This window comes from Poecilia mexicana, unplaced genomic scaffold (genome assembly GCF_051168715.1).
Source record: "Poecilia mexicana isolate PSO_F unplaced genomic scaffold, ASM5116871v1 scaffold_14, whole genome shotgun sequence".
Taxonomy (NCBI): domain Eukaryota; kingdom Metazoa; phylum Chordata; class Actinopteri; order Cyprinodontiformes; family Poeciliidae; genus Poecilia; species Poecilia mexicana.
In genome coordinates, this window is record NW_028263383.1 from 8,293,422 (window position 1) to 8,316,482 (window position 23,061).

The following is a 23,061-nucleotide window of genomic DNA, read 5'->3' on the forward strand; positions in this document are numbered from 1 at the left end:
CCAACTCTTCTTATCCTGATTGGATAATGCAGTGAAACAAAAAAAGTCATTAACATTTCTTGGATGTAATTGCATTAGATGACACAGCTGTCATCCGACTTTACCTCCTCTGAACGCCTCACGCTTGTGGGAAAGAATGAGGTCTGCATTCTTGCTTTTGCTGATACCAGGCCTCCAGCATCCAATTATTTCACTTCTTTAAATGCCTCCACAGCAAAACTACTTCAAAGGCCCCATTTGCTGCTTTCTCTCAGCGCAGGACGTGATTTCACTCCTTTATGCTCCTCCCTTTCTCCCCTGCGCTGCTTAGAATGCAATTCACAGTCTAATAATGCCCCTGCCTCTTGTCGCCCATTACTCTAATCGGAGTGCCCAAATGCCGTGGGACAGGTACAACAGATGGGAGAAACGGCGTCAGGGTGTCCAGACTTAAAGAGCTAGCAAACCCATCTGCTGGCAAATTGAGCTCACTGAATGATATTCACTCTCCCCAAAGCCAATACCCGCCTGGCTGCCGGACGTCACGCGGAGAAAGAAGCCTTATCCACTTATCTGCATCTGCCCTCTTCAGTACTTTGAAAATCCTTTTTTGTGTGTAGCCATAATCCCATCCAAGCTCATCCATCACTGCCTTTGAGACAGTTTGTGCAGCAGCATGCCCCTAAGGAAGCTCAGTAATGGGGAAACTTTATTTTTTAAACACAGAACAGTCAACCAAGTTTCATCTTGATTATCTTGTTCTCTCGTTACACTGAGAAAACAAAAGTGAGTCACCCCGAAGGCAAAACAGAGTAAATCTGCCATTTGGGAGCTTTAAGAGCTTAAGTATTTATGTAAAGATGCACATTATGAAATGATAAACTGAGCTTCACTCACTAGTGTAACTGGATTTCTGTTGCAGTAATGCAACAACTATCCAGTAGTACGGTACCTTGCAAAAGTTTGAACTTTTTTCATTTTGCCAAGTTAAAACCACAAACTCCAAGTATTTTTGGTTGAGTTTCTAATGCAAATATCTTAGCACACTTGAAATAAGATAAAACTAACTTACAAGTAACTGTTTAACCAGATATATGAGCTTGCTTTAAGTGAATCATTCCTTAATACTGACAAAAAAGTACTGGTTTCATTGGCAGATTATTTCACGTAAAACAAGGGAAAAATCGTCTTGTTACAAATCAAATCCAATGGAACTGGTTCATTTTCATCAATATTAAGGAATGATTTACCTAAAACAAGCTAATTTATCTTGCTGAAAATGTACTTATAAATTTGTTTAGAACTAAGATATTTGGACTACAAACAAGACCAAAAATACTTTGTAAGATTTTATGTTTTTGCTCTTAATTGTAAAGTGGAGAATAATTTTCAATGCTTTTTTAAAACTAAAAACTAACAACATTAGCATGCATCTTTCTTTTAGTCTCCTTTACTCCGGCACCCATAAATGAAATCCAGTGTAACCGTATTCCTTCAAAAGGCCCACCTGTTTCATTTAATCTCAGTATGAATTCAGCCGTTTTAAGAGGAACAAACATGTCACAGATAAACCAGAGACTCGCTCCTATAACTGCAGCAAAACCTGATTCAGCAAAGCATTGCTTTTCAGGTTTTTATTTATTACAAATTCCTAAAAATATTTTATGACTTATACTTCACAGTGATGCTCGACTTCATGTAGGACATGAAATCTCATAAAAACAGTTTAATGGTTTCAAATTACCTTCAGTGTAACGTTATTTCTTCAAGGCGCTATGTTTTAATTTCACATTCTTTCGATTTTGGATTCATGTCTTTAGTTGCTCTGGTGCATTTTTTTCTTTGTTTCATTTTTACTTTTTCCAAATTGCTGCAGAGGATCCAAACACTTCCTGTCGGATGTTGGAACGTTTCCCAGAGAGAACTGAGGAAAAACAATTGACTGGTTCATGCTGAAGTTAAACTTATGAGCTCAAAATGAAATGCACCACGATGTGGTGGAGATTTGTATAATAATGCACCAAGGAGTAACAGGAGGGAAAAAATCATGTATTTTTCATTTTGATTTTATGCTGCCTGGGTAAAGCACTGCTCTGTTTCTTATGGTTGTTTTTAGTTTTATTTTAGAGAAACACTTTTTTCCCCCATAGAACTTATGAATACATTAAAGATACATTGGTTTTAGCATGTATGTTGGTGTAGCCAGTTTTCCCATAAAGTTGATTGATTATTGTTAATTTGTGATGAAAAAAGAGAGCAATCACTTTTTTCACATAGAGTGAAGTTGGTTTAGAAAGCAGCATTTTGTTTTCATTTGGTTTATTTATAATATTTGTTTGATAACCAGAAACATTTAGATGACAGAGAAACTAAAGCAGAAGATCTTTATACTTTTTCATAGCAATGTGTGACTACATTTCAGTACTTATTTTGTATATTTCAGTCTTTGAAATTAATAATTTACTAACAGGTTAGGATCTCTACACGTTATGTTTTTTAATATACTGCATTTCAGTCATATAAATAACAGATTACATTAACTCAGTGCTTAATTTTTTTTCCCCTCAAACCACCATAAACCAAACATGAGACTACCAGGCAGTATTCCTTTTTTTTAATAATATTCAAATGCAGAATATAATAAATGTTTGACAACATTCTGGTGTGACAACAGTGTAGCCTTGAAGAAGTCACTCAAGCGGCTTACCGACAAGTTAAGTGGGGAGAAATATCCTCTTATTATCAGCAGCGACGCCTAATGAGTGCACAACCATGGAGCAAAGCAAAACAGATACAACCAGGAGTCATTACTGCCATAATGAAATGTCAAAGACAACATGACTTGAGGTTACAAAGTACTGACCTAACATTTTTACCACTCCAAACCTGTGATTTTATAACACAATACAGAAAAATAAAGCATCAATACAAAACACATTTACCCTTAAACTGTAAACTTCAAGAAATGTGACGGTGCATTCACAGCCCAGATAAATCTGATCAACCTGGGAGCAGAAGCACATTTGAACAGAATCAATTTACACGGGACCCAGGCTGGCGTTGCTCTCTGGCATGCCGACGGCGACCCCTCATCTGTCACTGTTCACCGCATAAATAAGTCAGACAGGCTGGTCCTAACAAAGAAAGATGCACGAGGTTTTAATGAACCAAAACGTCAAAAAGTTTAGTTTGTTTGTGAGATGCCGTGTGTCCACAGCTGGCAAAAGTCTTTCAAACATGTAAATACTTTAAGACTTTTCACAGCTTAGCAGTTTTTACTGCCTACAATTCACTATGTGAACTCTGTACTCCACTGTTTAACTCAGGGGGGAAACTAATGAGATTCTACCAGCTTTGATTGTCTCCAACATTAATCCTGAGAATTGCATATAAAGAGGAGGAAATGTCATCAGTCTTCTAATCTGTAGATAAGTTAAGATATTAAACCCCGGGTCAATGTCACTCAAAGACTTCTGCAGTGTTCATTTTAGAAGAACAACACACTCAGAAACACGTTAGTGTGTGCAGTCATAGCGAAAAGGCAAAGTTCAAGGAACGTCAGCAGTACAAAATATAACAACTTAAGCTCGAAACAATCTAACCTCTGCACTGAAAGGCACCTGTGTGGCATCAGTAAAGGCGGTTCAGGAGATAAAACATAAATAAAAAATGAAGGCCAAAAACCGAGGTGAACACTATTACACATCGTCACTCCATTATGATGCGCCTGCAATGACGACGCAAGTTAATAAGGGAACTGCTGTAGTGTTTCATGACACTTTCAATAGCATCTCTGTGAATTTATTTAGTTTTAAATCAGCTTGCAATTCAAAAGCTGTTTGTTCATCTGAAAAATACCAAAATTCTTAGATTTGACTCCAATCTTCCTGTTCAAAGCATTGTGATCATGTGATGATCACACGTGATGTCTGTCGAGAAAAAAACCCCTAAATGTTCGCGCTCATATGGAAGACAGTTGGACCTTTGTGTAAAGACAATGAGCTAAAAATGGATGTCAAAAGACTTTCTAGAGGAACTTTAATGGCCAGAAAAGACAAAGTTTGTGCAAAAGACAAAAAATATGCCTGGAGGATTCAAGTGCTTTCTTTTTCTTTTTCTTTTCCTTTTTAAGTTCCCTTCAAATAATCGAGTATTATCTATGAAACTTAGAGGTGAGTGGTGGAATAAATGATCCAAACACAAATCAAAACTGGGTTTGGACTGGCCACACTGCAAAAACACAAAATCCTGCCAAGGGTGTTTTTCTAGTTTCTAGTGAAAATATACCTGAAATAATAAAAACTATCTTACTAGTAAACTTTTTGACAAAAAATCCGAGTTTGCTTTAAGTCAATAATTCCTTAATATTGATGAGAAAATAAAACATTTCATCCTATGTTACACGTGAAATAATCTGCCAATGAAACAAGCACTTTCATCAATATTAAGTTAAAACAAGCTCCTGTATCTTGCTGAAACGTTACTTCTAAGTTAGTTTTGTCTTATTTCAAGTGGACAAAGATATTTGCACTAGAAACTAGACAAAAATACTAGTTTTTATGTTTTTGCAAGAACGCTTATAGCTTTAATAAGCTATACTTAAAAAGAAAAATCAAATGAATTCTTCCACCTCTGATAAGAAGAGTAGTTAAATGTCTAATCAGAACAGGAATAGTTAAAATCTAGTTTATGTTTCACTATGTATGTTAGCTTCAGGAACATTACAAGCCTACACTTTTAAACTACTCCCTCATAATAGCGTTCCTCTGATTTCTTAAAAGTCGCGTTATTACGTACCATAAAACCCTCATATTCTGTTTTCCACATTTCCAAAGTACAAACTGATCAACTGACTCGATCGCAGGAAGACAGTCATAATGTTATGGCTTATCCCTCTGCATTTGATCATCTGCAAAACACTTAAAACTTCAGCCCCACATCCTGGACTAATGACCTTTGTGTTACTGTTTCTTTGCATGTAACAGAAATGGTGAAGTTGCTGCACCAAAGCGAGGAGTGTCTGTTTGGACAGATTCAAAGTCTTTCCGAGGCAAACAGAGCGGTGGCAGGTCTCTGTCTGCTGCTGCTCCCAGTCAGGAACGATACAACACAGAAGAAAGGCAAATTCACAGCTGCAGATGGCCTGTTGTCTCATCTGGAAACGCAGCGATCACACTTCTTCAAAGAAGGCCATCTGAGACATGTAGGCTGAGTTTCGCTGCAAATCAAGACAGACACAAACAAACTGTGAGGAAAACTAAGAAAAACAAAACAGCTGTGTGGAAACATTCATTCAGGAGGTTTTTATTATATGTAAATATATAGTTTTAAGTTTAAATCTTAAGATTTTTAATAATCTAAAAGCATGTTTACAATATGCAGCTGAAAAGGAAACTTCCTGATACTGTAAAGGTTGATTGTTACTAATAATAAAACATGTTTTAATGTAGCTTAGATTTAGTTGTCCTTAGATTGAATCTCATAGTGCCATTTTCTATTTGCCTTTTACACCACAGATGTTGTGTATGTTAAACTATAAGGCAAAATCTTTTAAAATAAAATCTCCTTTTCCTTCCTGCTGGTCATGAGAAACCCTTTACTATGTTTTTGCATTCATTCAAATAATAGAAAACTGAGTTTATACATGTGTGGCGTAAATTATTTTTTTTTCCAGAAAAATGTAATTTTCCAGACTGCGTAGGAACTCTGGCTATGTTCTCGATATTCATAGAGATTCATTTAAAATAAAAGCCTACAATAGGAGTGCACCGACTGCAGTTTTCTGAATGATCGCTGATTACCGATCTTTGAAAAGCCTCACCTGACGATTCCAATTTTGATTGATACCAATTTGTTTTGTTTTGTCTAAATATAGCAAAAATAGATACAACTGGCTTCACTTGCAAGTATCGACCGATCTCCGATGTCCCAAAATTAAGAAAATTGGTGCTGATTTATCGGCGCATCCCTATTTTAGAAACATTTCAAAAACATTTGATAGTTTATTTTGCTCATTTACTTTCCTAAACACTCCAACAGTCCAATCCTCCACGATGCCAATAATCAGAGTAGGATCGGTTAGCACACTCACGTTGCTGTGAGGTATGTATGCAGGTTCGGGGACGTAACCTCTGGCCTCTGCGGGGAGGCTGTACATGCTGGCCTGCTGCTGCTGCTGCTGCTCCTCCAGCTTCAAAGACTCGATCTCCGACTTCAGCTCCTTCAGCTGGTCCTGCAGGTGTTTGCTCTTCTCCATGTACTCCAGCCTGTGTGAACGCACAGCAGCGTCAGCAAACAGAGCCAAGTCGTCTCCTAAATAACAGGTGAAGCGTCGTGTGTTTGGGCCGCCGCCTCACCGCTCTCTCTCGATCTCCATGGACAGCCTCTTCATGTCCGAGTCCTTGAAGTCGAGGCGCGACGACGCTGAATCATAGCTGAAGTCGGCTGCTTCGGGAGGCGCAGGCGGAGTAGAGTACGCAGCTATGAGCTGAAGGACACAAACACGTCAACACTCTTTCTGATTGTGAAAACTATCATGCTAGCATATGCTACATTTATCCTGAATGCAAATGAAAACACAGTTCTCTAATTGCTGTGCTACAGTTCAAAGTCTGACTGAATGCAAGCTATTTATTACAATATTTTTTGATTCATTCTTTCTCTTGCTAAGTGTTTTTTCATATAGTTTTTAGTGCAAATATCGTATTACACTTGAAACAACAAAAACAACTTGCAAGTAAGTTTTCGGCAAAATACAGGAGCTTGTTTTAAGTAAATTATTCCTTAATATTGATGAAAAATTACTAGATCCGACATTTTTCCCATGTAATAAGTAAAATAATCTGTCAATTAATCTAGTAATTTTTCATCAACATTAAGGAATTATTTACTTAAAATGAACTCCTGTAACTTGCTGAAAAGTTACTTCTCAGTTAATGTCTTATTTCAAGTGGACAAATATATTTTGCACTAGAAACTAGACAAAAATACTTGATAAGACTTTGTTTTTGCAGTGTACAAACCCTATTTGTTTATGTTTAAGTATTAATAGTCTTTACAGAAAATATATTTTTTCTCTTTGTCATTTTTTAAAATCCCTGAGTCAGCTCTGATGAATCAGACTATCTTCATTTTCTAATCCCATAAATAACCACAAAAGCAGAACAGCTAATCAAAGGCATCAGCTACTAAAAGAAGTGCACTCTGATAGCTAAGAAAAGCTAAGTAATAACCTCCAAAAGAAAACAAAAAACATCAACAAAGAGGAGCGCATTAATGTGAAAACGGCATAAAAAGTGCATCACGAGTGCAGTACCGGGTATGTTGTTTTGGTGATCTCCAGGAGCTTCTGCTTGGCTCTTCGCTCAGCATCCTTTGCTTCTGTCAGGTCCTGCTTCAGGTGATCTGCTTCCTTCAGCCTGGAAACAGACGACTGACAGATCACTAAAACCGCTCAGCTAATCTGCAGGAAATACATCATTTAAAATAAAATCCTGATTAATTCCAGTATAATGGTTTATTACTTTTAGTGTTAGTTTGAATATATTTATTAAGTAGGAACAAATGAAGTTGCCTCTACTCCCGCCTTCTTCAAATCTAACAAAATCGCTGTCAAACGTTTGTGCAGCAAAGGTTTTTGTTTGTGCTGCGATCATTTTAAAGATATTAATAAAGAAGTTTGCAGAGGTCATCATCAGTGTCTTGAAAGCAGAAGCAGCACAAACTTTTTTTTTTTTGCTGCACACACGTAGCTGAGATGACTGAGACAAAAATTTGTTGATTTTGTAAATGTGAGCAGGACGGCTGGTCGACCTCTGATGACCTTTTTTATTCATATCTTTAACAATGATGGCGACACAAATTAACATTTTTACTGCACAAACCAGCACAAAAATTTGATACCAATTTTGTTTGATCTGAGTCATGTGGGGGGACTGGTTGACCTGTAGACCTATACATTCTCATTAATATCTTCAAAATAAAAGCAGCACAAATTAACATTTTTGCTGCACTAACCAGCACAAACGTAGCACAAATATTTGACACTAATGTTGCCTGATTTGAATTGGGGATGGTTGACCTCTAATGACCTCTGGACATATTTAGCATCTTTAAAATGCACCACAAATGAAAATTTTTGCTGCAAAAACACAGCACAAATGCAGAATTTCTTTCATGAGTTGTTAAGGCAACTTATCTAAAATTCTAGAAAATAAAATCTGATTTATATCATAATAATAATATTAAAAAAAACATGTACATAATGCTATAAAACTAAATATTTGCAGTTTTGGGTCTAAAATCTCAAATTTAATCCAACATGAACACAAACGCGGTTCGGTTAGTTTGTGACACATCGTGGATTATTAAAGCAGCTACTGATCCAGATCTTAAGAACTTTGTGGATTTATTGTCTGTACAAAATTCATCCAGACAATTAATAGTATCTCCTAAGTCTGCCGTAGATTACTTTTTAGGAAACAGTTTGTGGTGCATAGATTCGCTACAATCTGTGTTAAAAGATTTTATTTTCCCCAGAAATATAAACAAAGCACAACTACAGGCTTCAACAAGCGTCTTCATTTAAAACTGAAGCTTATAAAGAGACACCAGGAGCTAATATCTGTGATTAGGCTTTAATTAGGACAGTTTTATTCACGATTTGTTAAGGTAATTTATCCTGCCACTTCATCTTTTGTAAATAGATACAAGCATGTAATAAATCTCACATCTGCAGAAAAGCCATGGAGAAAGCAGTAATTAATTACAGTAGAGCAGCAGTAGTAAAGATAATTTCACACCTCCTCTCAGACTGCTCCACCAGCTTTACAGCCAGCTGCTCCGCCTCCCTCATCTTCTGCTCCATCAGGCGTTTCTCCTCCTTGGTCTTCATGGCTGTGACCTCTAACCTCTGTCGCTCCTGCTCAGCCTCTGCAGCTTTGTGAGCCAGAAGCTTAGCCTCCTCCTCAGCGATCTGGGCCTTTTCTGCCAGCAGGTCTGCCGTCTCCTCAGACCGCAGCTGGACGAACAAATGAAGACAGGAAATATGAATCACGATTCAGGAATGTGATTTTTAACCATTTCATTCGTTCACGCGTAGTTTGAGTCTGAAACATTGGCGATCTCACCAGCGCCTCGTTAGCGAGCCGCGCCTCGTCCTGCAGCTGGAAAAGTCTTCGCTCCATCTCCTCTTTCGCTCGCTCTGCTTCCTCTCTCATCTGCTTTTCCCGAGCCAGGATCTGACGCTCCATCTAGATGGAGGAGAAAAACGAAAGACTCAGAATTAAAAACAACCGAACACAGTGGATTGTCACGTTTTCAACACTTTTCAAGTCAAAATCCAATCCTGGACTCAGATCACAGATTTACTCAGTGATTTGAGTAAATCAGTTCAAACCATTCGGTCTGGACCATTTTTAAGTTATAAACACAAACATTTGCAGTGAATTTAGAGGAGATATTTCTGTTGATATTAGTTTTTAATACAAAACCGACAAAATCCACATGAGGGAGAGAAAGCAAGAGCAGGAAGAGAAAAAATACAGCAACAGAAGAAGGGATTAAAGGAAAGAACAAAACATAAAAGAAGCTGGAGAGGAAAAACTAAAAGAATTTATCAAGGAAAGAATGAACCAAGCAAGGAAGAGGAGACAAAGAAAGGAGGAAGGAAGGAACAAATGATGGAGAGGAAATGAGGAGAAAAAGACCAAATTAAGGAAAAGCAGAAAGACGGAAAAGCAAACAGGGAAAAAAGTAAGAATAAAATCTGGAATCACACATTTCTTTTCCTATTCTTGCATCCAGAGTTTTAAAAATTCATAAGTAAAATCAGTATTTTTCCCCCCCAACCTTCTTGCGGGCCTTCTCCTCTTTGGCCTGAGCCTTCATCTGCTGCACTTCGATGGAGTCCACCTTCCTCCTCCTCATGAACAGATCGTGGTTCCCGATGCACAGCTGCAGGATCTGAAGCACAAAGAAACATCATTCACTGCCAACACAGACAAATGATTTAGCTAAAACAATAAACCCACCAGCTTGTTGACACGCAGCTGGGATGAGTAGAACTTGAAGACGTCTTTCTTCTTGTCTAGAGGTTTGATTGTGAACTGCAAGAACGGAGGCTCGGTTAAACAATTAACTATATATTTTTGAAAAGTTGGGCAGCTGTAACTGCAACAAAATATCCCCAATTAAAAACAAAAAAAGATTTTTTGTTTTCCTACCACTGCAGTTGAGCACCATGTTGTGGTAGTAATGTGACAAAATGCACTAAAAGTGTCAATTTTATTTCTTTAAACCCAAAGAAACGGATTAAAATTCTCTGCACTCACCTCCTTCTCGCTGTAGGAGATGTTGCGGATCCCGCTCCAGGGGAAAGACTTGTTTGGGTTCAGTTTGTTGTTGGGGTTGTAGATATGGAGACCCTGAGCGTCCACACCCAGTAACAGGTCTGTGTCTCTCTTATTTTGCTGTCCAATAAACAATACTAAACGTTAAGAACTGTTCTTAGCGCTGTGGACTGGTTTAGTCGTGCTGCAGTCATCAACACTCACAGTAATGGCAAAGTAGCTAACACCGTACATTTCGAGGTCCTGGGCGATCTTCAGGTATTCCATCTCTGCTTCGTCTCTGAGCAGAAAGAGGCATTGCAATTAAAACCCAATCCTTTAGTAAACTGTTAATTTAAAGGAAGTCGTACCTGGCGATGCCTCTGTGTTCGGCGTACCAAGCTGTGATCTTCTCCTCCCACATGTCCGCAGTCATTTGGTACTGCATCAGAACCTGAGACGTTCCCATGGAAAACAATCAGGAGTCTAACAATTAACCTGTTTTCACAGATGTCTGGACGTAGCTTAGCTTAGCGTGCTTACCCTTTTTGGCAACAGCTCATCTTGTGCAAGAAAACCCGGCTTGTGAAAGTTTGGGTCGTAGTCCCCGTACTGGGATGGACATTAAGAAATAAGAAAAAGAAAGCATTAATGTGGCTCTGAGCCATATTACTATGTCTAAATTAAAACAGAATATACTTATCTATTAATTTAAACAGTATATCATGTCTTAGGTTAGACGTTTATCCATTCATTAATTTCAATTTTGATCTTTTAATAATTCCAGGATATGATGATGATACAAAAACAACTTCAAATCATTTTTAAAACAAGAATTGAATAAATTAATTTACATTTTCTGTGTAGTTTCTTCTAATCCACACATACAGTCCAGATTATTTATACTTATATTAATTATATCCTGTAAGTTGTGCTTTGTTTTTTGTACCCATCAACAAGCTTCTTCTCTAACAATTAAACAGTAGCTTAATTGTTAATAAGCATGCTGCATTATTTAGCTGCAAAGAAAACAGATATATTGGGAGAGTTTCGGTAAGCCTCTAGAACAAAAAAACCTCAACTGTTCTGTTTTGTTTTTAGATGTGATTCTTCATTAGCCAAACTTAAGTTTAATAAACTGACCTGATCTGCACAAAGAGAAGCAGTTTACTAATTCACAACTCCAGCTCCTGGTTTCAATGAATGTTGAGAATAAAAACATTTCTGCAGTGTAAAAACACTTCATCACACTATAAACAATATATGAAATTTATTTCTCTGCCCTTTCGATTCCATGAAACGCTGACTTTGCCTTAGTTAATCTCACCCTGACAACGTCCTTAAAAGCTAAATAAAAAAAACACTTTGTATGAAATCTACCAATCTGGTGGGAATTTGTGTTACAAATGAAACTTGCTAAAGAATATCATTCACCCAATAAGTTGTATTTACATACCTTTTTTTTAATATAATTTTGACCCTTAGTAGATAAGATACAACATTCAAAGAACTTTAAATTTGCAAACTGATTATCAGCCTTTATGGTTTATATCTCAAAATGTCTGAAATTTAAAAATAATGCCTGTAGCTTTGCATTGTCCTCCTACCTTTGCTTGGACAGCATAAGAGGCCAAAAGCACTGAAGCTTCAGGGGAACAGAATATCTCTTCATCTAGTATCTGTTTTTTCACCTGAAAATAAGAGTTTCACACCAAGTTTATTATATTTACACAAAAATACACAAAATGCATTATATTTTTGTAAATGCATTATATTTTTGTTGCTACCTGTAAGAAAAATAGGTGTTGGGTGATTTCTTGGACCAATTCTTCTTCAACTTTCTCAGGGAAGAATTTCGCTAGAAAGTGAAAGGTTATGGGGGAATCCTTAGGAACCTCCTGATCCAGAACCTTGTTGGAAAAAAACACATTAAAAGGAAAAAAATGAAACAATTCAGGGCTCAAATAACCAATAATCTTCATTAGAAGTAGCAGCTACTGTCAGACTTTATTGATGAAGCGCTTCACTCACCCGTTTCTCCTGTTTAAGCCAGGCGTAGGTGTCCTTCACTGTGTATCTGAGTCCAAAAAACCAGGTCTCCCTCAAACCGACGGTGCGACACACCAGGTCAAACAAATCTTTACCTTTCCATTTGACCTGAGGCAAGCAGAGCGACGTTAAAACCTTTTTCCTGCAGTTGCCTTTCTGAGATTTTCAGGAACAAGCAGAAAGAAGCCAGTGGCACTTCTGCCCCCTGCAGGAACCTTTAGGTATAACACTTGAATTTATATTAAAAGCTTTTCTTGGTTTTAACAAAAATATTTATAGCAGGATTGTAAAATAGCATAGTACTAAGTGGAATCAGCACTTAAACAGATAAAAACTTGGGAGTTAAGATACCAAGCACATCCGACTTTAAGTATCAACCAACTCAGTTAAAAAATGTGAATTTATTTTTTTAAATAAAATACCTAAAATAAAGTGGCTTAAAACGTATAATCACTTCAAAAGGCCTATAATTAATTAATTGCATTTGAATCAAATGATAAAATAAGTGATTCATAATCCCCTTTGGCTGCTAAATTATTGACCAAATAGACATATGAACTCCACAACACATTTATTGCTGTCTGTTATTTAGGTTATTCACCCAACAAGTTTGAATCTTTGACCTTGTCTCTCGCCTTCTTTGCTTAAATAAATATCTCTTCTTTAGCAATTTCCAATTATTCTTACATTCCTAAGTGATTGCTGTTTTATTTTATATTTTTGTTTCGCTCATTTTTGTAGATTTTTGCTTAAAAAAAACCTCCAAGCTAAACATTTTTACCTTCATCTGTTCCTGATGAGTCACTTCTTCTTCCTCTGTCAGTCAGAAAACTTACTGTCTGCTTTGTTTAAGCAAACAAACCACAAGCTAGTTTACTGCACATCCGTTTGCAGCAATATGTGGCACTTCTTCCTTGGACTAATCATTAGCAGTTCTTATTTAGTACAGACTAATCAAATGTTGCGTTGTCCTGAACTTGTAAATAATAACCTAACATGAAGTGGCATGTTCATAATCTACAGCTTAGGTATGATGTATGATGGATAAATAAAAACTAACAGAATATCTTTTCAAGTGATGAAGCAGCAGAAAAGCAGTGGATGATGTTTTATTTCCTTCCTTCTCTCCAAACAGCAGACAGACGTTTGTATCTTCCAGCCAGATACAGTTCAGAGTCAGACTGTGAACCCCCATCTATGACTGATCACTAAACGAGATGAGTCAGGGCCTGCGCAGACACAGAAGTCTGCAAAAACAATTTCCCCAGGCCAAACCTGACTAATACACCTCCAAGAAGATTATATGTCACGTTTCAGGAGGTATGCTTCATTTTTTATTGCAACAAGATTCCTCGTCTCTTTTCAGTTTTCTCTTTTAGCGGACACTTGTATGGAGGAAAGGTTTGTGCAGCTCATGAGCGACACTGTGGAGTGCAAAAGGATTAATGCTAACCTTTTCTTTTTCACATTAGAACCACAAACCTGAATGTATTATGCTGAGATTTGAACAAGGAAGCAGCAAACATGGAAAAAGAAATCCTGACAGCAGATTAGTCCAAAACAGATGGAATTAGAAAAATGGGAAAAATTTGCTCTCTAATTATGAAGAAAAAAAGATTGTTCAATAAAACATTGCCTCAGGGGAGAGAGGACATATATGTGCTACAGTTGTCTGATTTAAAAATAAGAAAAATTAAACAATGTATAACTTTCCTTCCTAATTATTTTTGTGCCATTTTGCATTACTCTGAAACCTGCAGCTCTTTAGATCTCAAAACACTAAAGAATTTAGCAACATTTTAAGTTTTTGTCTGTGTTTTTATGCAATGTTATATGCAAAGACAATTACATTAATAGTGTATTGCAACAGGAATATTTTGTTCTTATAAGACCTTATTCTTTGTCAATAGGCTTCAAAGTACTTGCTTTTATTAACATAATTTTTTATTGAATATGTACTAAACCTTAAAACTACATTAAAAGTTCTTCTTTAATTTAAAAATGTAAACAAATAACTATAGTAGGTTTTATAAAAACATTTTGGAGAGTCATCCTGCTCAAAATGTGTCCAGATAAACAAATTATTATTTGTTTAGCAGTTCAAAGTGCGTTTTTTATGAAAACATAAAAACATAAATACAGTCAGCAGTTGTGAACCCATTATGTTTTAATTTGTGCCAACATTAAACTTATCAATACACATAAATAATTTGGTCAATTTTCCATTCATTATGGCCCAAAAGTAACTCAGAGCAGGTGGGTTTTAGTCTTGATTTAAAGGAACTCAGTGTTTCGGCTGTTTAGCAGTTTTCTGGGAGTTTGTTCCAGATTTGTGGTGCATAAAAGCTGAAAGCTGCTTCTTTTTAGGCAGATCGGTGAAGACACTGTGCCAGTTATCAATGCGACAACAGATAAACATATGAATGAGTTTCTCTAGATCTTTCTGGTACATTAATCTTGGAAATGTTCTTCAAGTGACAGAAGGCTGACTTTGCAACTATCTTTATGTGTTTGTGACATATTTCGTGCCTGATCAGTTATTACAAGTTATTACTTGTAATAAGTGAAGCTGTGTGCCGACTCTAGATCACTCCTCTTTAGATCCAAAGATAATAACTTCTGTTTTGTTTCTGTTCAGCTGGATAAAATTATGGCATTATATATCCAACGTTTTCATCCTATACAAATGTTTTTGTTTCTCGTGTTTCTTTAATTTACTACTTTATGTATGGGGTGTACAATTAAACATAAGGACAGACAAAAAAGAGGTCGTGGGAAGAAATCCTAACCTCACAGCTGAACTCCATCTCAGCATCCATAGTGACGACTTTAACTTTGAAAGTCTTGGGTTGTTTCTTCTTCAGTCCCAGGATCGACATTTTGATAGTGTTTCCAGATTGGAGAACTGTGGAAACAATGAGATGCGTTCAAGGAAGCCTAAGTAAATCACACCTCAATACAGTGTAATAACACATCTAAAACAATTCATATCAATAACACGCCTCGAAAACTAATATTTTCAGTCGATTTTACACAGAAGGAGAGCTGCTTTGAGTTGAAAATATAAGGCATTAAACGTATAGATGAGGCCTAATTACCAGGGAGCAGAGTTGAACTTGAGCCCGTCCAGCAAGGCTGAGGGGAGGATGGGCTTTTGTGTTTGTGTTGGGGCGACCAATGCTAAGCTAACTTTCCTCACTAAAACTGCTACTTTTTCTAACAGTTAAGACACAAAAACCGTCCATAACAAGTTATAAAAACAGCGAAACTTTAGCGAAACCTCCATAATGGACATATATCTGATATTGTTCCTAAAGTTAGAAAAAAAAACTTGCTAAAGCTGTCGGTGCTACGTGTTTAGCTTGTTAGCAGACTGTTCAAAATCAGAAGGAGTTTCCAGAAGATTTTTGTTTTGACTCCCAGTCGCTCTACAGGTGGGAACATGAACAACAGTCAGGAACGCCACTGCACTGCGCCTGTGTCTGCTTCAATGCTGTCGGAAATATCAGCTTTACACTGAAATATCAGTGAATGTAGGAGAAAACACCGAAGCAAAAACTACTTTGGTAATGAGTTTTTCTATAGAAATATAATTGAAGAAATGAAGACGTATTCTAAGAGTTTAAAATGGAAATTCTAGTGAAAACCTGTGGATATTTGGAATAGCAAGTTGCAATTCAACGCCTCAGATCCTGAGAGTTTTTACTGAGGGAAAAGTTAACCCATAGTCCATGCAACTCGCTTCCTGGTGCAGTTCACTGCAACCATTGAGTAAATAACAGTAACCAAACAACGAGGCTAGTTTTGGTAAATGTAGCTCTGTCTTTTTATACAAAATAGAAGCGAGCTTTATATATCACTACACAAGAAAGAAGACAGCATTATGGTTAAATGTGTTATGTTTTACTGAGTCGGGAGATGTTGTTTTCGTGAATAAAATCTTGCACTGTATGACGAGAAATTCCCATTTCATGATGACCTTAACTCAAAATACAGCTGTTTCATATTACTTATACGATAATTTTAAAGAAAAATATAAATTATAGTGTAATTGTTTTTCTGTGTTGCAAAAAGCAACAAACATACCTTTTTCTATAACGTTGATGATTGCAGTTATAATGTTAATTTGAAAGAGAATAAAAAATAAATTTAGTATGGTTAAGATTTTGTAGGAGCTTTTGTTTCATTATAATACAATAGTTTTACTGTTCTGCTATTTCTTGACGTTACCCTCTGTTACACATTTATTGATTAAAAAGTATATTGTTACTGTTCTTATTCTGTAAATTTGTCACTTCTTATTTTTGTATTCTTTACCATTGTGTGAATGTGCAAGCTTCTACTTTTCTTTAACTTGCTGGTGGTATACTTGAGTTTCCCCACTATGGGATAATAAATTATATCTCTATTCATTTATTGCCATTTATGTTATAATATATTATATTCAGTGGAGTTGTGCTGGGAGTATAGAAAGCTGAAAATGACTGACAGCAGCTCTGCAGATGTGGTGGTAATTGTTTGCTACTGCATGTTTAAAACTGGTTTATGACACTTTTACTTGCACATCATCAGCAGCTGCTGATTATAACATTAATCCGTCGTGTTGTTGTGATAGGACTCATGTAGTTTCGTAATCATCCCTGTAAATCTCGAACATGTCTAAAAACAGTGTTACATTAATTTAAATATCAGAAAAATTGTTATCTCCAGCAGTTGTTTAAAGATAAACTGGAATTAAAGCTGCTAAACTGTATTAATGTTGAATATATTAAAGATGTTCATTAATTGTGTTTTTCTTTTTTACTGTTAGTGACAGGTTTTTGTACAATGTCTGCTGACAGTAACACATTTGAAAGCGTAAAAGCTGCTGTCTTATCAGCTCATAAAAGCACCACATCAGAAGAGAAGATCAGCTTCTTCAACCGGTGGGCAGAAAACTACGAACAGGTGAGAAAAGACACATTGAATGGGGTTATTTCCTTATTCTAGGTTTAATTGCTATGACAAGCTAAATGCTAAAATTAAGATCAATGAACAGTCATTTAAACAAAAGTGGCAAGCTTTTTGGATTTCTGTTGATGTTAATCCTTTTATGTTTCCGTTAGTTGCTACATGTGGAGGAATACACTTAACCTACTACGTTAAGTGTATTTCTTCAGTAACCCAAAGTTTCTTTTACATCTACTATAGATAAACTTGTATTAATTTGACATTTGGTGCGAAATTCCAATCTATATTGGTAAATGATAAAAGTTTTCACTTTGCTTCACTTGTGACCTTCACTTGAGGCCTCAATACCCGACTCGGCCGTTCATGGGTTCAAGTCCCGACTCGTTGACCTTTGCTGCATGTCTTCATCGTTTCTCACAACCGGCTTTCCTGTCACTTCACTATCACATAGAGACTCAAGTTGTCACATAAAGAAAAAAAGAAAATCAGCAAGATAAACACCAACATTTTTAAGTCATATCTGACACAAACTCTCAGAGTAATTTATTTAATATTTGGTGAGTAATTTGATTTTGTAGCATGGCATTTTAATAATTTCTGCAAAGTTCTGAACCTTACGTTGCATAATTTGCTCAATCAAAACACCTTTTAACACCTACTGGGTTCAGTGTATTCCTTTAAAGTATTTTTTCTACATATTAAAACAGTGTTTTCTCGTAAATGTGGAAGTGGGAGACCAAAGAAAACTGCTTTCCTTTCAGTTTTTACCATCTTTTAAACAGGATGTGGCCGTTTTGGATTACCGTGCACCAAGTCTGGCAGCAGACTGCATCTCGTCCCATTTCAGCAGCGCGCGAGAAGCAGCCCTTGTGCTGGATGTGGCGTGTGGTACCGGACTGGTGGCCAAACACGTGAGTAGTAGCTACACTAATGAGATAGACAGACAGAAAGAAACGAGGTATTAAGAAATCTACACATCAGTTTCGTTGAAGCACCTTTTTGGTTTAATTTTGGCGTTCAGTCGCCTCTCCAGAGTCCAGACCTGAATCTGGAGTAAATCAATGGGATCTCTTGAAGAGATATTCTTTCACTCTGCAAAGTTTTACTTTCACAAAAAATGTGGGCACAGTAGTTGCAGTATTTTGCTTTTATACAAAGCAAACCTGCAGGTATATTTGATATGGTTGTAATTGTTTCATCTGTTCTTTATTGAACAGATAAAATATAGACATATATTTTAAAAGATATATTTTTATACTAAAAATCTAAAAATATATTTTTTAATATTAAAAATATAGAAGTATATTTAAAAAAACTACATATGGTTAACTAAAATTTGACATTATTTTTAATAAAGATTGATGTCTTTAAACTAAGAGCTTTGTTTTCCTTTTTTAAGGACAGAGACACTATCATTGTCAGTAGTATGACTGACACAGAGACATTTGTTGAACAGATGAAAAAACTCGGGTTTGAACATTTTGTGGGTGTGGATGGAAGCGAGGTGATGCTGGGCAAGGCGAGACAGAGCGGCTTGTACCAGGACTTGAAGCAGTGCATGCTGGGAAAGGAGCCTCTCCCGGTACAAGGGGGTAATTAAACCAACATCCTGTCATCTCATTAGTCTCTGTGACCTTTATGGTGGTTTCTACTTTCACTGCTTGTGGCTTCTGTACATTTAAGTTGTGACTATTCTGACTTTTTAAAACTGTTAAATGTTAAGCATGATGAGCTTCTCTTTACCTCCTGCAGGCAGATTTGATGTGGTTGTAATTGTTGGAGCATTAAGTGTTGGTAATGTCCCTATTAGTACCACCAGAGACTTGTGCAATGCCACCAAACCAGGTCAGAGTATCATTTTATTTATTAACTTTTTAAATTAATTTCTTCTTCTTGTGGTAAATGTGTAATTTCTTCACTGCACTGTTTTATCCTTCCTCTAGGTGGCTTCATTTGCATGACAACCAGAAGTAACCAGAATAACTTGGAGTACAAAGCTGCCCTTGACAGCGAGCTGAGGAAGATGGAGGAAGAGGAGCTCTGGACTTGTTTAGAGGTCACCGAGGTCAAAGACTGGGAGAGGGCTGTATCAGAGAAGGAGGACGGCTACATATCTGGAGTTGTATACCTCTATAAGAAACTGTAACACAACCATACCAGTAAATGTGACAACACTTGTCCAAGTGGGATATTTTTTAATTAAAATGAACTCACCACAAAGTCAAAAAGAAGTATTAAACTGAATTAAAACCTAATTGTTGCATTATTCATTATTGTTACACTATGACTCCTATATTATTTTACTTAAGAATCTCTTAAGACTTGAGTAAAATATAATTGTACTGTATATGTATTGTTAAATTGTACTTTTAAATTTTTGTAACATTTAAACATTTTAAATATTAAATTTTTGAATATTCAAATAATAAAATATTTTTAAATATTTTTTAACATCAAAAACTATTCACATCCAACAACATGTACACAAGCTTGATCGACAGCGTTAGGATCCTCCTCCTGGCTCTGATTGGGTGTTTCTGACTGTGCAGTTCACTTTTGCAGATTGCCATAGCAACACTGGGAGATGGCAGATGAGCTTGATTTATTTCACGGATTACTTGTAAATATTAAGCTTTAATATCATTAAAGTAATGGGGGGTTTTGATGTATAAACAATCTGTGAAGCAAAACTTTTTTAAAATCCGTGAGAGACCAATGTGTTTTCCAACCACCAGGTGTCACTGTTTCATCACCTTTTTATAGAAATGTTTCTCCAGCGTGTCACTGTACAAACAGTGTTTGGCTAAATAACAAAGCCCTGAGCTGTGACTACATCCAAGCTTCACCAAACACATAAAGCAGAATTTTTTTTTTAAGAATTAAGTCAATAAATACAAATAAATAATGCAAAGATAAACTCTGGCTGTTTATGTTATGGTTTATTCAAAGTTTGCCTTTTGACAAACCATAACATAAACAGCCAGAGTTCCCGTGGTTATTTATGAATTTATCTCCATAACACAGTCACCACAACAAAATTTATTTGTGACATTCTGGACGACCGACATGCATTTTGTCTTTATAATGCTTTCATTTGAATCAACAAAACCCAAACATGATTCACTGAAACTCAATGAAGTTTCCTCTGCAAACATGCTTCTTCCTCCTTCAACACAGCTCTGTTGTGATCTCTGTCAAACCAGTTTGTCCAGAAGCTTCTGATTACCAAAGCAAGACTGGGAGTCCAGGTGATTACCCTGACCAGTTTTTCCTTAATTCATGACTAGTAAGAAAACAATATACAATATATTCGTTCACATTTTGTCAATTTATTGAAACGTGAGATACATTTTCTGTTATATGTTTAAATAAAATAAAAATATAATCACAATTAGATGCTCTGATGAAAAGTATTTACAGAAACATTTGTTGTGTAATAGGTAGAGCATTTATTTCCACACATTTAACTGTATAAAGTAATAACAAATAAGTAAAAATAATCAAACATAGTCATTCAAGTTGCTGTGTCTTTGTTAGATAAGGTAAAAAACAAACAAACTCAAAAGCCTGAGCTAAAATATTACATTCAAATTTATTCAGTGCATTAAAACACTAAAAACAGTTGATGCAGTGTAATATCTCACATTAGCATGGCAAGTTAAAACCAACAATTCAAGTTGAACAAGCTCATTCATCACAAGTTGTACATACTTCACTTGTTTTACTTGTGACAATCAGTTCAAGCACATAAAATGTTACATTTTAATTTTGTCTCCTTCATTTTGATAAAAGTCTTTCACATTAAACACAACAAATAATAATTATATTAAACATTATCATCTATAAAACATTGCAAACTAAATGTAAACTGAAGTATTCCTTCTTCTATTACAGGTAAGTTTTTGCTGGATTTTCTGCTGCCTCTTCATTTTCACTGGCAGCTGATAAAGTTTCGTCCAGTTCAGCTTGTTTCAACTGGGACTTTGTTGATGGCGCGTCGCTGTGTTCGGACTTTCTCGACTCGGGCCTTTTCATCTGAGACTTTGTCGATGGAGCCCAGGATTTCTCTGAATCCTCTCCCATGTTCTGCTGGGATTCGACGTCATATCCCAGCCTTGAGAGCTGCTGAGGATTGGCGGTTGGCGCCACAAAGGTTTGGGGCCCAGGCGACTTGGGTTTGATGGGTTGAGCCAGCGCCGTCGGCACCCTGGTGAGACGGGAGCCAGCGCGGGTTGATCCGTTAGAGGATTGGACTACCACATAGCGAACTGAGGGGCTCTTGTCAGTGTCGTGGGCTTTGCCTGGGCAGGAGGACTTCATGAACAGACCCCCTCCCAGGATGAGCAGAAACGCTGCCCCCCAGCCAATGTAGAGGCAAGCGCCGAGCTCCCTCTTCTGAGCGTCTATGGCTGCACTGTAGAAGTTCTTCACCACCGTCCCGGCCGCCCACGCCGTAGGGATCAAACACAGCACCCCTGTGATCATCAGCACCACCCCTCCTGCTATGGCCACTTTCTCCTTCCTTCCTTCATTTCCTTCATCATCCAAGAAGCGGGTGCATTTTCCACCCACGAAGGCCAGGATGAGGCCAAAGCTGCCCGTAACGATGGCGAGGATCATGAGCGCCCTGGCGGTCTGCCTGTCGGCGCTGAGAGCCAGCTGGGACTCATAGGGCTTGCACATCCTCTGTCCTGTGCTTTGAACCACACAAGTCATCCAGATGCCCTCCCAGACAGTCTGAGAGGTCACAATGGAGCTGCCCACGAAGGCAGTCACACTCCACATAGGCAGCGCGCAGCTGGTGATGACCCCAGCCCAGCCCAGGAGGCACAGGGCGCTGGCCAGCAGCTGCATCCCCATCGAGGCCATGATGGGAAGATCTGTGAAGCTGCTGGAAAAATCCTCTTCAAGAAGAGCCTCTCTTGATCCCTGCGGTGCTTGTTTTGCCTTCAGTGTCGGCTCTCTCTCGCTCTCTGATCAGTCTTCTCTGCTATCTTTGTCAGTCCTTAACATGTGCTGCCTCTTTCACATGCCTTTCCCTCTAACCGTGAACTTATCTGGAGTGATCGACGCAGTTTCAGTTCCTCTGGTATCCTTTTTTGAAGTTCCAGGTGTGTCTTAGTTCAGCTGTACTTCATTTGTTTACAGGATATTTCCATCTCTTACTGTCCCTCCCCTTTTTATGTCCTCCTCCTGCTCAACATGTCTCTCTACCTGAGCGAGTGCTTTCTCTCCTGTCACCTGAGCGGCTGTCGCTGTGCTACTGGTCAGGTGTACATGTGCCACACCTGTCCTACTGGGGAAAGAAAGAGGAGGAGGGTGACAGAAAGAAGTTACACAATCCATCCCCACTTCTATTGTCTCGCTTGAATTAGGTTGCTTAGGTGAAACCAATATTCATTTACATGTAAATGAACGAAACAAAATAGAGAGATTGAGATTGAGGTCCAAGCATTGGCCTTGCTTTGGTGAAATGGCCTCACGTTTTATTTATTGTGGTACACATTATATTTGTGCTGAATAACCAAAAGTTGTAAATTACCTATCAGGGATTCAGAGCAGCTGTGTTTCTCATGTTTTATAAGAGCAGAAGTGAAATGCCAACTTCAGTTTCTTGGGCCAAAACCAACTTGACTGGAGCAGCATTGACTGAGGAGAAAAACCGGTTTAAAACATGCAAACACCTTTCCACCCTCACATATGTAAACCCACACACACACACACACACACACACGCACACACACACGCATACACA

At 37.4% G+C, this 23,061-nt stretch overlaps 3 protein-coding genes across 5 annotated transcripts; 1 reads left to right on the top strand and 2 right to left on the bottom strand.

Annotated features, from left to right (window-relative positions):
* Positions 1-2,578: 2,578 nt before the first annotated feature.
* Positions 2,579-15,768, bottom strand: nf2b (NF2, moesin-ezrin-radixin like (MERLIN) tumor suppressor b). Its single transcript, XM_014977268.2, has 17 exons — positions 15,455-15,768; positions 15,146-15,261; positions 12,339-12,464; positions 12,095-12,217; positions 11,915-11,998; positions 10,851-10,919; positions 10,679-10,761; positions 10,533-10,608; positions 10,311-10,448; positions 10,011-10,085; positions 9,829-9,942; positions 9,108-9,230; positions 8,781-8,998; positions 7,295-7,397; positions 6,336-6,466; positions 6,071-6,245; positions 2,579-5,197 (listed from the first exon to the last, which is right to left on the bottom strand). Exons 2-17 carry the CDS (start codon positions 15,233-15,235, stop codon positions 5,150-5,152), a joined length of 1,776 nt encoding a protein of 591 aa, XP_014832754.1. The 5' UTR covers positions 15,236-15,261; positions 15,455-15,768; the 3' UTR covers positions 2,579-5,149.
* Positions 15,769-16,089: 321 nt separating this feature from the next.
* Positions 16,090-19,561, top strand: mettl27 (methyltransferase like 27). Of its 3 annotated transcripts, none has more exons than XM_014977299.2 (6): positions 16,090-16,163; positions 17,167-17,303; positions 18,089-18,217; positions 18,706-18,898; positions 19,059-19,151; positions 19,250-19,561. In XM_014977299.2, the coding sequence occupies exons 2-6, from the start codon at positions 17,184-17,186 to the stop codon at positions 19,450-19,452; spliced, it is 738 nt and encodes a 245-aa protein (XP_014832785.2). In that variant the 5' UTR covers positions 16,090-16,163; positions 17,167-17,183; the 3' UTR covers positions 19,453-19,561. The 3 variants fall into 3 exon arrangements, with proteins under 3 accessions (XP_014832785.2, XP_087868853.1, XP_014832771.2); XM_088012727.1 differs by having other exon boundaries at positions 18,763-18,898; XM_014977285.2 differs by having other exon boundaries at positions 16,108-17,303.
* Positions 19,562-20,615: 1,054 nt separating this feature from the next.
* Positions 20,616-22,563, bottom strand: LOC106910599 (claudin-4-like). Its single transcript, XM_014977279.2, has one exon. The coding sequence runs from the start codon at positions 22,173-22,175 to the stop codon at positions 21,195-21,197; it is 981 nt and encodes a 326-aa protein (XP_014832765.2). The 5' UTR covers positions 22,176-22,563; the 3' UTR covers positions 20,616-21,194.
* Between the last annotated feature and the right edge of the window lie 498 nt (positions 22,564-23,061).

Bases quoted from the DNA above. Each gene is read 5' to 3' on its own strand.
- LOC106910599 (XM_014977279.2), bottom strand. From the start codon at position 22,175: ATGGCCTCGATGGGGATGCAGCTGCTGGCCAGCGCCCTGTGCCTCCTG.
- nf2b (XM_014977268.2), bottom strand. From the start codon at position 15,235: ATGTCGATCCTGGGACTGAAGAAGAAACAACCCAAGACTTTCAAAGTT. The intron at 9,231-9,828 runs GTTGGGGGGGAA...TCCTCCATCTAG, and splicing joins AGGAGAAGGCCCGCAAGAAG to ATGGAGCGTCAGATCCTGGC. The intron at 7,398-8,780 runs GTGTGAAATTAT...GTCTGTTTCCAG, and splicing joins GTGGAGCAGTCTGAGAGGAG to GCTGAAGGAAGCAGATCACC.
- mettl27 (XM_014977299.2), top strand. From the start codon at position 17,184: ATGTCTGCTGACAGTAACACATTTGAAAGCGTAAAAGCTGCTGTCTTA. The intron at 17,304-18,088 runs GTGAGAAAAGAC...TCTTTTAAACAG, and splicing joins GGGCAGAAAACTACGAACAG to GATGTGGCCGTTTTGGATTA. The intron at 18,899-19,058 runs GTAATTAAACCA...TACCTCCTGCAG, and splicing joins GCCTCTCCCGGTACAAGGGG to GCAGATTTGATGTGGTTGTA.